Source organism: Botryllus schlosseri, chromosome 4 (assembly GCF_051294905.1).
Source record: "Botryllus schlosseri isolate E-star chromosome 4, Bs_hap1, whole genome shotgun sequence".
Taxonomy (NCBI): domain Eukaryota; kingdom Metazoa; phylum Chordata; class Ascidiacea; order Stolidobranchia; family Styelidae; genus Botryllus; species Botryllus schlosseri.
In genome coordinates, this window is record NC_137239.1 from 10567324 (window position 1) to 10582473 (window position 15150).

At 40.1% G+C, this 15150-nt stretch overlaps 1 protein-coding gene across 2 annotated transcripts in view; it reads left to right on the forward strand.

The window, feature by feature from the left end:
• The window catches only part of LOC145437019 (sushi, von Willebrand factor type A, EGF and pentraxin domain-containing protein 1-like), a 44615-nt gene extending 32953 nt beyond the window's left edge, over positions 1-11662 (forward strand). For both annotated transcript variants that reach the window (XM_080314187.1, XM_080314188.1), the window contains 6 exons: positions 876-1058; positions 1129-1329; positions 6013-6201; positions 6431-6634; positions 6697-6837; positions 11330-11662. In XM_080314187.1, coding sequence (XP_080170313.1) covers positions 876-1058; positions 1129-1329; positions 6013-6201; positions 6431-6634; positions 6697-6837; positions 11330-11517 — 1106 coding nt within the window. In that variant the 3' untranslated portion in view covers positions 11518-11662. The remainder of the gene's footprint in view (positions 1-875; positions 1059-1128; positions 1330-6012; positions 6202-6430; positions 6635-6696; positions 6838-11329) is intronic.
• The last annotated feature ends 3488 nt before the right edge of the window (positions 11663-15150 follow it).

Below are 15150 nucleotides of genomic sequence, written 5' to 3' on the forward strand. Positions count from 1 at the left end.
AACCAAAGTCTCCGATATTTTCTAACGCTATCAAGATCAAAGCAAAGAGTAAGAAAATAAAGTACCTGCAGTTACCCCAAACGTTGATTGTCTTATTGACCGAGTCTCTTGTCACCCGTATTCTAATATGAGCCGCCGTCTCGAGCGAAATAAACTTCGCCCGTCTCATTACAGACACCTGATTAGGCTTAGGTCAGACGGTCAGAGCCTTCAGTAAAGCAGTAAAGGTTCGGATTTAAAGCCTACCGAAATTACTATCGGTAATGTTACGTCACAACCCGTACAACTTGTATTACGTAGGATTCTATTGTGATCAGGGAATGACCTTCGCGTCAGTAAACGTGAACATAAACGTACATTTGTTGTGTTGAAGGCGCGATTTATTTATGATCATGAATAATTAGAATTTCCGTAGAAGCATCAATGACTTCACATCGTTAGTGAGAGCCGCACGGAGAGCAGTCGAGAGCCGCATGCGGCTCGGAGAGCCGCGGTTGAGAATCACTGATATATACTGTGCGCCAATTGCAAAGAAAATTATGGGTATTACATGACTTCTACGGAAATTAAATGTCGGTAGTATATGATAACATCCCCGAAATTCCTTAGGCTATCTTTCATATTGGGGGATTAAACTACTTCTACTTGACAAACTGAAAATAGCGAAAAGTAAGAAAGTAGTTTACATAATATTACGAAGTAAAAGCAGGAGTAGCGAAAAAAAGATCTACTTGAGTAAATACCGGAAGTAGAGGAAAACTACTCGAGTACTTTGAAAAAGTAGAAGTACTTCATTACTGACCACCTCTGCTTTTACCTCATGACTCGAAGTTTCCTGGGAGTCAATCATTTCGATGATTACGGATATTATTTAGGAACTGGCTGCATGCAAGTTGAACACCGACTACCGCACGGCAGAGTGCTTTCGCAACAATCGAAACACACAGTTGGAAGCGTCATCAGCTATGAATGTAACGAAGGGTACGATTTGAAAGGACAATCCCAGCGGACATGTCAGCAGAACGGGCGTTGGTCCGGCGTTACGCCTACATGTGCAGGTGAATTTGCAACAGAAGTACAAATTTTTAAACTGCGATCTATTAATAACCGGTGTAAATGAAATTACAGAGAAAGCTATCAAAAAATCGTGTCAAAGACCACAAAACATCCCGCACGGGAACATGAGGTTAAATAACGAAAAATTGATTTCCGGTACCACGGTTGTGTTTGAATGTATACGTGGACACCGAATGCAGGGAAATTCTGAATTGAGATGCAGAAATGGAGTTTGGTCTGGAACGGTACCAACATGCATACCAAGAGGCACTGGTAAAGTACATACGGATTTTCCTACTGCTACTCTGTAAATCCATGGGTATAAAAATAGGTGTTTTCATCAGATTTCCACAATAGCGTGGTGTCAATGCGGTGAACGGCAATTTCAGGCAGAGTTGTAAGTAAGTCACAAGTCAATCTCACTATCATAGTTTTCACTGGAGTCAAATCGAGCCGTTTTCAATGCATCACTTGGTCAAGTCTGAGTTCAAGTTGTCTACCAACGGGTTGAGTAGCCTACATGTCAATGTGTTGACTGTTCAGTTTCGAGGTAAAGTCTTGTTAACCAGGGTTGTAATGATATTTTTGTGTATAATCACTCGACGCGAGACAATTTTTGTCTTGGCTCGACTCATGATCCGGTCATTGCGCATGAATCAAACCAAGTCATATGACTCGAAACTATGACGCCCAAAAGACAGAAATTTCATTGTAACTTCGAGGAATAGTAAAGTCACCACATTATTGGTATTTCGTCTAGCAGTCCCGATACTTGGAAAATAGAGCCAGAAACCATTGGGACTAAGGAAAATTACTATATATATGCGTGCCATTCTATATCATACGAGCAGAGTTGAAAAAGTGGGTTGAACCGGATTGAACTGAAAACTGAACAGTGAACATAATAACTTGCACTCGTACTCGAGTCTATACACTATATCAGTGGTTCCCAACCTTTTTCATCTCCTGCCTCCCTTGGCCGAAATTTGAGCCAAAATTCCCCCCTTAGGAGAAATCTGCCGATGATTAAAAAAGGTCATTTTTACCGCGCAAACACCTGTTGACCGAAGAATAAGATGGGCAGTACAGAGTGTTTGTTTCTAGCAGGGCTTTAACAACACTTTGTAGACCTCCAAAAACAATAGTCTTGGTCCCAATCAAACAAATTCTGGAAGGCTTGACTCAACAGACCCCCACACTTTCATTTGTGTGTTTCGGCTTACCATGCACCAATCGCTAATATAACTGCTGTGAAAAATCAGTATATGCATAAATTTACTGGTCTCGCGTTTTTTTCTCAAGTTTGCGTATGCATTTGGACAATGATATTGGTGCTTTCATATATAGCAGGATTGACCAGACTCGAGTCACCATATTCTGAAGACTCGACTTGACTCGAGTCATTTTTTCAAAATAGGAAAATGACTCGACTCGACTAGAGACAATCTGTGTATTGACTCGACTTTTACTCGAGTCATTGTGCATGACTCGAACCAAGCCATATGACTCGAGACTATAAGACGGCCAAGACCGACATTCCATTGTAATTTCGAAGAACAGTAAAGTGGCCTTCGTATTGGAATTTCGTATTGGTCCTGGTACTTGAAAAGGCGACAAGAAACTGCTCAGAGTAAGGAAAATTAGTATAGTATAAATCAAAATCATTCAATATCACCAAACAGAGTTATAAAAAGTGGGTTCAACAAGACTTCAACTGGAAACTGAGCAGTCAACACAATGACTTGGACTTGGACTCGAGTCATAATACAATGACTCGGACTCGACCCTCTGCTCGGTGACTTGGACTCAGACTTGACTCAATGTTGAATTGAAAATGACTCGAGTCAAAACTATGAAAGTGAGATTGACTTGTGACTCGGAGCCTCGTGACTTGGTTACAGCCCTGATCCATAACATACAAGTGATCAGATTTCCTGCTGGAGCTCATTGAAAGTTAGGACACGCATGCCGTTTCAGCAACATTGCACCAAGTTTAACATGTCTTTTTTCGGTCGGGTAGCTGTTTACTAAAAATAAAGCAAGGCCAGCGATCTCTTTGACTGGAATCGATGACGTTGGAATATTCTGTCACTGTCTGAAAATGTTGACTTGAAAATATAAGATAAATAATTTCATTAGAGGCTTTGTTGTGTTAGATTCGGCAAGACATTTGCTCGCTTAAAAAATATTTGATTGAGAGGCCGTCGCTGTCCTACAAAATTGTCTTGCAAACTGCAGCACATCTGAACTAGTTAAAAAAAAACAAGGGGGAATTCGTATGTGAAAAAGAGATTTCAAATAGCATTTGAACATACTTTAGCAAAAAACAGCTATGAGGAGTAGGGTTACCATACGTCCTCTTTTTTGGCTTATTTGAAAGTGTCCTTGGAGGACGCCCTTTTGTCCTCTTTTTTGAGATTTTGTCCTCTTTTTCAAAATTTAGGTCAGATTTTGAGCAAATTGCGAATGATATGCCGTAAATTAGCGGAGAAGTGACGATCCGGCGGGTATTTCGGAGTGGAAAACGGTGATTTTAGCTCTGAGCGAAAAGATGACCTTTTTTTAGTCACAAGAAAGTGGAAAAAGTTTACCGGTTTTTGTAGCAAGTCTCGAATTTCTGAAAAATTGTCCTCTTTTTAGATTTCCAAAATATGGTAAGCCTAATGAGGAGCTTACTTTTGGATATAACTGGTTGACTACATGACAGTTCGGACATGAACAATTTGAGAAATCCGTTACAATTATAAAGTGGAATTCCTCCCAAAAAATTGCAAAATTCCCCCCAAGGGGGGAATTCCTCCCCGGTTGGGAACCACTGCACTATATGAATAGGACTTGACCCTCTACTAGCTGACTTCGATACGAACTTGACACAGTCATGAAGTTAAAATGGCTCGAGTTGACTGAAGCCAAAACTATAAAAGGGAATTTGTCTTATGACTCGGAGCCTTCTGACTTGGTTACAAACCTTGTGTTAAATCCACTTTTTACAACGCTGCTTGGCGATATCGAATGCTTCAGATTCGTAATAAACTAATTTTCCTCACTTTAGACGGTTGCTGGTCGCATTTTCAAGTACCAGAGTATAATAACTTTACTAGTCTTCGAAATTACAATGAAATGTCGGTCTTGGCCATTCCAGCCTTGAGTCATATAACTTGGTTCGAGTCATGCGCAATGACTCGAGTACAAGTCGAGTCATACACGTATTGACTTAAGTCGAGTCGAGTCATTTTCCGAGAAATTGTCTGGTGCAGTGTTTCCAAAACTTTTTCGAGCTACCGCCCACTGAACAACGAATAAAGTATCAGCCCCCCACGACACCCTATCATAAAGCGAAAGCTGTTCTGCGTTTATGACAGCTAATAATGAGAAGGATGAAGCTGGTGTATAATTATCATCATCCTCGTAATATTGGGTTTGAGTTTTGATAAGAACAATCTCATTTAAAATTTCCCAGTGTACACGTCCCGTAATGTCTTGTCGGTTTCTGCTGTGAGTCAGAAACTTTATCACGGCACTGAAAACACGTCCTATCAAATATGAGCGGGGAAGGGCAATGGCGAAAAAATAAACCCGACTTCAATGATAGTATTTCTATTTGATTCAATTGTGAATCCAGAACGAATGATTGGATATATAGAACTTTGGGTTAAACTCAACATTGGTACACTATGTAATCAGTTTCTCAATCATTTCATGCCCGGGAACTTCACAGAATGGATTGATTAATTATGGATTGATTATCGAGTGAAGAATTTTTAATTGAAATATATCCCGGAACCAAATCACCATATCGTCGTGCAATTGTCTGAGATGATTGACTTATGATTGTCCATCAAAATTGGGTATTCGAACCGGACCGGTAGCTCATGCAAGCCTGAGAATTGGAACAGTTCACGTGTCGCAAAATGTCGGTGAAATATGCCGGGCTTGTCACTAAATTCGGACAGTGCCATGTTCACCTTTATCGGGTTTCATCATTACTAATAACGGATATATTTTACTCATAAATATTGGAAATTATGCACATAAAGTAAAAGCGAATTCGTTTTTCGCAACCAGAACGCCGTGTCGAAGGTCATGGTCGCAGCTTGGGCTGCAAAAACATAAAAACAATAAAAAACATGGTTCAAATTAGAGCCTTATGCTTTAAACATGTTTGTTTTAAATTGATTTTTGTGTTAAATGCAACCCTAGTCGCGGCACTGCTGAAAATCCGCGCTCGTTTGAAGCAGAGTATAAAATCACACAAGACAGTTTCTCTTAACGCTATCACCTCTTGCAGTGAGCAATAACTGCTCAAATACTTTGTAGTTCTCACAGCACACAATGAAGCACGATTACTAGTGATTCTATCAACTACTAAATTGTCAATTAATAGACAGGATCAACATCGTACAGTCACAATGGACTTTTCCGGTAAATCTGAATAAATAGACGGACGACCCTAAATTGATCTGACTGAATCGATTCTGCATTTTACTGCGAATTTGGATGCTTTATTTATCAATCATTTCAACACTACGCGCAATAGTTTCCTTCTAAACCTACACCGTCCCCATAGTCTCTCAGCGCCCTCTACCTCCCAATTTAATATCTAGCGCCCCCAATTCGCGCTCGCAAATGCCTCCAGAGGGGGCAGGCGCCCACTTTGTGAACCACTGGTCTAGAGTCTAGTCTAGATACCCAAAAATCCCGTTTCGAGTCATTACAACCACGCTTTCTGGTACCAAATTGTGCTGTCATACTCCATTTAATTAGTGAAAAGGAGTGGAACACAATAATCCTCATGGATATATATATCAGGGGTGTAGTGCGTTCTGTTTTCATGTAACACCTCATGAAATCAAGATCATGGTGCACCAAACGCATCTAACTACACGATATGTAAAGCATATTTACAAACTTTGATGATAAACGATGTAAAGGCTGTGCTTGTCATCTGTTCACTAGCCATCCCTAGAAAAGGACGCTGTCAACGCCCTGCCGATATTCGTAACGGAAACGTTCAGACGTCGAATGGAGATTTTGTTCACGGGAGTACGATCACATACCAATGCTTGACTGGGTACAGGAAGAAGGGTAATTCTCAAAGAAGGTGTTTCAATGGGCGATGGTCAGGAGTAGCTCCAACATGTGTAGGTAAGTATCAGATTGTATACCAATGTGACACTAATCCCAGCCCCCAGATGAAATCAAACAGATAATGTCATATTTAATATATAAAGTTTCTATATAATCGCTACAGAATTGGCAGTTTTTGAAAGGCCATTTAAAGTTACCTTAAAACCTTATCAAATACACCTTCACGACAATACCCAACGGCACCTTGATAATGGTAAACATACTGCCGTGTATCACATGTTAACAGATACTACCACGAACAGAATGAAGAGATGTGACAGAATATCTAGTCAGCGCATTTCAAACGGATTCGCGCGTGTTAGCGATAAGACGTTTAAGGTGGGGTCAATTATTACATTCCGCTGTAAGCGTGGGTGGAGATTACATGGTAACGTAAGAAGAATCTGCCAGGACAATGGAATCTGGTCCGGAGCACATCCTACATGCAAAAGTACGAGTATGCCAGTCTCGACAATGGAATCGTAGTAAATCTCAATTTGATATGTTTTCCAGAAACGAATTCTGGTGGGTCTTCCGTCGTTAGATTCGAATGCGAAGCCCCGTGCCATAAGTGGGCTAAATGTGTTCGTAGAAATTTGAAAAACATCTGTGTATGCCAGGCGCCATACTTCGGTGACGGACGTAACTGCCAAGGTAAACAGCGCTACCATTTTCTATTGTTATCTTGGTTTGTATAGAAAAGTGGTTGTCGAACTGTGGTACGCGCACCACTGGTGACACGCGGGGGCATCTCAAGTGATATGCCAGTAACTCATTCAGCAAACCTATAAATTTCTAAATTAAAAAAATATGTAGATCAAGATTTCTAATTTTCTTCGGATCCGAGTTACGATGGGCCCACCAAAACTAGATCGTAGAAGTGAGGCAAGGAAGCTTTATGTGCTAAGTTATTGAGAATATGATAACGACCTAATGGAACAAGCAATGTGTTATGTTCAATTTATCGCGGCTCAGTTGCAGGTCGGGGTTGAAAACAATCAGACGCAACGATTGTCACCAATGTGCAACTGCAAGGCAAGCCAGGTGACATCCATATAATAGCAAAAGCTCGCAAAGCTTATTGTGTAACAGTCACAAGAACAATTTGAACAAATATAGCAAATAATAGAAAAAAATTCATGCGCTCTGAAGATTACATACCAGATCAGCCTGCGAAATCTTACCTTAACAGCAAACCATTCGTGCCAAACTGATATCGGTAATATTAACTTCTGATCAAGTTAAGACAATGGCCATCAGCACTTTCGAGCTATAGTAACCTCTGTTCCGGTAGAATCAACGTCGCACGTGAGCTCAGTAAACATCCCCGAAATGGTACGCGCATACAAAAAATAAGGGAAGAACTGGGATAGAAGGAACAGCCATGAGCATAAAGTAGCATTTTGCGGTAGGCGTGGTCGATGTGATTGATCGTAGCCCGGTATTCTCAAGTGTTAATTAGTGTTCAGGTTTTGCATTTCCGATAGATTGCAGCCAATACCCCGATATTTCGCAGCAACTTTCCCCGTGCTCCTCATCAAGAGTTAAAGTCACAATGAAAAGCATGCAAAGAGAAATACAAATCCAAACCAACTTGACGAAGTACGGCGTAAAAATATAATTTTAAGATAACGCAATACGTGATGTTTTAGTTAGGGGTGCGCGGACTAGTTTTGAGGTATATGTGAGGAATAGTAGGAAATAGGTTAAAAAGCCGACAAAGCAAATCATAGATTCACGGCAAATCCCTTGAATAATCAGTCCAACGATTAGAAAGTAGATGATTCTCATTACAAAAAGTAGAATTTCCGATATTAGTCGGCATATGTTGAAATCGATGAATGAGAGTCCCTATCTCTGGATTTAATATAATCAGGGCAAGTTTTTGCAACTTTTGCAACTTTTTTACAGCGTCCGGCAGCTTCCTTAATACTCAGAGGCTACGTAGTATTGTGTTTAAAGCTATTTGGCTCAATCTTATACTGCAACTCTTTGCAACTTTTCTCTATTTTTCTCATGCAACTTTTTGATTTTTCATGTAACTTTTTGCAAATTTTTTCGATTTTTATTGCAACTAACTTTTAACTGGTGATATTTGGCACTATATGCAAATAGATCGCTCGATTATTCACTAACGTTTAAATTTGAGGTCCTTTCTGATATCACCTACATGCAGGCTAGACCGCCGAAAGGTATATTTTCACTAGGTCAATATTTTCAGGCTATGGATTTGGTCGAAGTCGCCAACACTGAATTATGCTACAGTGCCTTGGATCCGGATCGATTTGAGTATCTCATAGCCTAATAACTTCAAGGAACTTGTCCATAAATGCAACTATTCAGTGCAATTTTTATGAAAAATAAATGCAACTTTCTACGCATTTGACTGCAACAAAAACTTGCCCTAAATATAATTCTTAGGTCGTTTTCTGTTGTCACCGAAATGATTCTGAGATTCAATCTATCTCTCTAACGATTTTTTGACGATTGGATATTTTATTCGTGATACATTGCAACTGAAGCCCCTCGTGGATAGGTAGGCCTATAGCGGAGGCTGTGAGTAAAGTGTCAAAAACCCGATGGAAATATTGTGAGAAGTAGTATCATGATACGAGTATGCCTGTATTCAGAGTTGAAACTTCCGCATCAAATACTCCTCACTTGGGATGAGGTCAAAGATTAGTTCGTAAATTAACCCAAAGTAGACACTATACGCGGGCATGGTATTATATTGGACATTTTCTTCGTTTGTCGTGCGATTTTATGTCCTTACATTTCCTATTGTCATCCCTTCCTTCGAAAAATATAACTGCATTCACAATTATTGAAGAACGGTGTTTTGTCGGTGTCGGTGTGCACAACCTGCGGGTACAGGACTATTACGCATTAGTATTTTGACGCCGCTATTTCCGGCCCAGGACACGCCAATCTTAATGAAGTTCTTGCCAACATGGGATTCCACGAAGTATTCTGTCAATATCGTAGACGGCGATAAAACAGTGTCCCGAGATCATATCGTGCTTCTTGCGCAACGTACTTTGAATTCGCAAAGTCTTCCATCGCACTAGATGGGGCTTTTCTCAACTAAAAGTTTGCAACTAGGTATTGTACCTATGCAGCACAGCACAACATGTCAAAATCCTAGAAAATGGCCCTAAACTATAATTTTGAAAGTAAAATTGAGATCTTAGCAGCTAGCTCTATAGCCTACAGTAGACATGCATTGAAGCTTAGGCCTACTGCCACAATTATATACCAATTACTTGAGTGTTACAAAATGAAAGTGTCAGTATATTTCTTCTTCGTACAATACAGAATGATACTGTATAGTTTAGTGACCAACAACACCAAAAATATCCGAAATACAATACGAATTGGTTTGTTTGGAATACTGGGCTCCGTATTCCTTATGTTTTAAAAACTTCCATTCTGATCAAATAGGTTTTCAAACATATTTTCAGTTGATTTAACAGTCGTGCAGGGCAGTAAAACAAAACTCCATTCCCCGTATCTTCATTCGCAGAGGGAGCAATAGCGTGCGTACATTTCGCTCGAGTCCAGACGGTAGTTTCAACAACCTTGATTTTACATTTATTAGGCCGAATAGTATATTCATATTGAAATGAACCCGAATATTTTTGGTTGACAATAGTCGGCGTTAATCGTCAGCAACTAGTAGAGACTTGGAAAGAACATTGTATATCAACAATCGTATCACCAGACACGACGTCACCGACATGTGATTTGGTATACTCAAGGCGAAGATATCGCTGAATATAGATTAACTATTTTTAGATGGTGCATTTTTTGAACTCCTACTGTTGTCATAAACTTCGTTGAAGCATGTTAATAAAAGTCGACTTCAAGGCACACAAATTAGGGTTACCATATTTTGGAATCGAGGAAGAAGGATACTTTTCAATATTTTTGAGACTTACCATATTGGAGAAAAAACGGGAAAAATTGTAAATTTTTCACATCATTGTGGTTGGTTGATTTTAAAAAAAGGTCGTCGCTTTTGTTCGGACCGCGAATTTCCTATATTAGCGTCATTTAAGTCCGTTTTCACTAGAATCTATCCACTATATTAGCTTAACAAGCTGTAAAGGAAGACGAATTGCCAAAAAGGATAACATCCTAAAGGAGGACATGGTCATCCTAACACAAATGAAACTCTGAACAGTTTTTCTCAGCGAGGCGAAGTCTGACCAATCGAAAATTTTTCGCACCAACAGAATTATCCAACAAATGTTTGTCAATGGCAGAATTTCTTGCCTATACCCGTTCCAAATCGAGATGCTGCATCGTCCTTATGTGGAGCCGTGGGGTTGTCGTTGAATGACGTTGGTGTTCACTGTGTATTTGCACTTACTGAACGCATAAATTAATTGGTTTTAATGCGGATGGAAATAATACCAGCCCATGGTAAAGGGATGTGGGCATCATTCGTTGTTAGTTTGGTGGGCTCTGATCATTTTTTGTTGCGTTGTATTAAATTAGTTTCCTCTCGACGCAGCGGTTGATGACGTGTTCGAGGTAAGATTTTGCCGATGTTGTCAAGCTATAAACTTAGTTTGTTATGCGAACGCATTATAAACACTGCAATCTATTTTCAGTGTCTAGATCTAAATGAATTCAAACGTAAGTTTTGGCCTGTGAATGTCGATTTCCTGAAGATAGGTTTTTCGAATTGATTGGTATCATGTTTTTTGACCAAAACATCCAGAAATGACGAGGAGTAATGGCGTTATTTTTCAATTCTGAATAGCGGGGAAGAGTGAGGCCAATTTAAACGAGCGAGGAATTGATAAAATTCCTTCTCATTCCTGAATATGAGTCGACTAATATTCAAGAATGAGTCGAAATGCACTCTCGGGCTGCATTGGGGTGTCTCGACCATCCTCTCCTACCTCACTTTGATGGCAAATTAATATAATTTTGAACAATGAGCTCTTCGAAATTGACAAAAGAAAATATAAGGAGGAATTTGCCGCGGGCATGACAACTCCATTATTTCTCTATAGATGTAACGTGAATATACTACATAATGCGCCACATAATCCTGCATGTGAAAAAATACTACGCAAAATTATTTATTGGCAACGTCTATTGTGTATCTCATGCCGCAATTATTTCTCGTTTTTAGCGTGTAGTTACGGGAAAAGTTACCGACCCTGTCCATCCAAGTGTCAGCCTTCGTGCGATAATCTTTCTCCTGTATGTGCAACGGGCTGCGAAGCAACAAATAAATGTGTGTGTGACGATGGCAAGGTGCGGAGAAGTATTCATGACGCAACGTGTGTTGAAAGAAGTGAATGCCAGCAGTCAATATGATATCCTCATACCTGTTTTGATACGACTTTTGGCGTGAACATGATTCGTCAGTCTCTTCTATAATTCTTTCGCGATATTATATAGCTTAGTGCTATAACGCTTAGTGATCATATCGCAGCACCATTAAACGTACGATAGCTATTCATCAGTCGTTATTTACCGGGGTGGAAAAGAACCCCAGAGGTTCGCTGAGCCAGTTTCGGGGGTTCGGCTTAGGATATATCTGCGATACTATATGGTATTTAGCCTATGAATAACGTTTCACCAAGTTTATACCATGTAATCGTGGGTTAGATCTCTCTGATTCCGCGTTAGCTAACTCCATGAGTTACATCAAACAAGCGCAATACTTCAGTCGTGGATCAAGTGGGTTAGGAGACACTATAGTATTATTATGTTATTTTCACTCTAGAAGTTTTTCCACCAAGTGTTAACCTTGTCCCAATGAGTTGTAATCGGAAGTCTCTAGTTTAGAGCCTCCTTGTAATATTCCCAGAGTTGCACCAAATCAGCGAATTAGTTTAGTATTAGAATTTGGTTCAGACTAAATTCATTTATAAGATATTGACAATATAATGGAGTTTTGAATCTAACAATTTTTGAAACCAAATTTTCTCGGGGTTCCAGTAGTTGATATGATAACTTTCTTGTATCACGTTGTGTGGTGATCCCAATCTTCCCTGTACTTTTTGTTATTTGGTTGATTGTCTGAACCAGACTGGGACAACTAAATAATTATAGTTATTTAATTTCAATAAATTAGACAGAAATGCCTGTAATCTAATTTTAATCTAATTTGTGAAATGTCTCCATGCTCCAATTTCAGTTCCAATCTAATGTATTGTTTTCCTGAAAATGCCTCTTTGTCTGAGGCATTTTGCAGCGAGTCAACAAGAGTATCCCTCTCGCGCAGGGAAATCCATTGCCAAGCCGCCATCGCCTTACTTACACAGTGCATTCATAGTAGTTATCGTGACGAATAATAATAACCTGCTAGCATAGTTTATAGTAGTCTGCGAACTAGGGATGGTGTGAACGTGAGGTTCACGTTCGCGTTCTGTGTGTGAACCTCAGAAATTTAGAGGTTCACGTTCACAAACGAACCTTGGTAGGTTCTGCACTGTGAACCTTTTTCATATATTACAATTTTCACTTCATTATATCATATTTGATTGAAATTTATTGCATTGAAACTGCGGTCAACTATATGCCTGGCGCTGGCAGCATAAAAAATCAGCACTAAACGCGCATCCATCTTGACAATCTCAAAAATTTTACTAGAACTTTGTTACAAAAGTTTGGTCGAATATTTAGTGATCCTTTGCTGTGAGCTTGAACCGCAATCACACAACACTATATGTAGGTAGTCGGCGAATGATGGTTATTCAACCAATCAATGAAATTGATATCGTTGTCTGATCTAAAATAGCTGGCGGGAGTAGGGGTCAATCTTGACTTTATATGTTTATTGTATCATAAAAACGAAATCCGTGCGATTGGGTTGTTGGCCACTGCTGTATAACCTGTTAGTGGGGTAATATCGGTGGCAAGTGTAGAAACTCGCTTTACACTCTGCTCAGTATAAACGTAGCAATACTCAGACGCCGAATACATTGCCCGGTCTGGCCTAGACCGTTAAGGCGTAAGCTTATAATATTCCCTTGCAAGTCCTCGTCGAAATTGTTAGCAAAGTGACGAAGATATTGATTTCATGGGAATATTACATCATTTGATTTCTCAGTTGATACATTTGACGACGTTTAAAACGTCAATATGTACTTCAGCATTATGTGGTCCGAGTCGTCGCTAGGTATCGTGTACACTGAAATGTAGGGTTGGAAGTAGCAATATGACGTCACGTGACGTCACGAGGTTCACGTTGGCGTTCACACAGAACCTTTCAAAAAGGTTCGCGTTCACACGAAGCTGAACCTTTCAGAGGTTCACACCATCCCTACTGCGAACTACATTCTAGTTGACCAGAAAAGGGCGATGCTCATATGGCTACCACAAAAGAAGTAATATTTTATTAAATTAGTACAAATACAACAATAATTATCACGATCATTAACCTCATCTTATCTTAAACTATGAGCTGCGCACGATACCCGACAACGCTTTCCAACGATTGATGAATCCATATATTGGGACTAGCCAGACATGTTACTAGCTGAACGAATAAAGATTTATCTTGTGGGGACGTCCTAGGCCGTTTGCTAAGCGTCGCTGTTTTGGCAGTGTCTGGGCCATTGCACGTCAAGGCGATATGCTTATTGATATCAGCAGACTCTTCATCGATGGAATGCTGTTGCCATCGCCGAAGCCGTTTCAGCTAGCGTGGACTAGTGCTGTTGGTTGGGAACAGGCAAATAGCTTATGTTGAAACAACAACAATTCTTTAAAACTGAAATCAATTTTAGCATTTAAAAATGCTTTATTTCGCGTATTTCCAAAATCTCAAAATAGATCGCCGGCGGCAATCGCGGTGACCCCTGGTATAATAAAACACGAGTCTAGCTTGGTGTACGGACAGACGTTGACCATTTTCATGGTGATGGGAATATACCGTGATTTGATATGAACTGATTTTTTCTGTATTCATTTCCCATTTCACAATTTCAGTCAATTTCCAAGATTTTTGCGAATTAAGTAATCCTAATTCTAATCTAATTTGGAAAAATTTGCGTAGCTCCAATTCCAATTCTAATCTAATTCGGAGAAGTTGAAAATTTTCTAGTTGTCCAAGTCTGGTCGGAACGCTCTTTTCGGACTCAGTATTATAGAATTGCGATTTTTTTTCGTGGTTTGTTCCTTTTATTAAAAGGCTTGGGTGCCTTCGCTTCACAAGATTTTTGTTAACTGTGACCCGAGCAGTTGCTGAGTCATGTCGGTTGATGAAGAAACAGAAAACGGCAGACGGCCTATTCTGATAAGAGTACCTTTTCTTGCACTATTATCAACTTCTCCGGCGGTTCAGAACATATCCGTTGTGGTTTCCTAAAGCCGTTGCCATACTAGATTGTGTAACTTTCTAATGGTTACATCAAATACACCAGGGGCGGGCAACATACGGCCCGCGAAGGGATTTTGTCCGGCCCGCGGACAGTTTTCCGTCTTACATGATAATGTGGCCCGCGGCCCTAGTCTGCCGAGATTTCCCACTACTTGCTTATTACTACGTCAAAGTTTAGTGACCGCATGTTATTATATGCGTATATGCGCAGCGTGCTGGAGTGGAGCTTACGCGTAAGTTCTTCGAAGCGAGAAGACTTGCATTATCGGCATTTACGATGTACTCAACCCTAATGTCGTTTGTGGTAATCATGGTGTTTGTCGAATACAATGGTCAATTACACCAGGCTGATATTTCTTATTTTTCATTCTGTAACCGCCGACTTGTAGCACGGCACACTTCTAGGCTTTTGTAAGACGAAAACACTGCTTGCACCAGGGGTCGCCAACTCAAAACGGGTCGCGGGGCACTTTTCAAATTTCGCAGAGGACGCGGACCGCATGAATTCAATATCGAGAGTTATCAGGTCACACAGTTGAACAACGATGCTATCTCGTCACCTACTCAACCCTAATGAATTGATATCTTGGTAAATTAGGGGGTTATCGAACGCCTTGAAA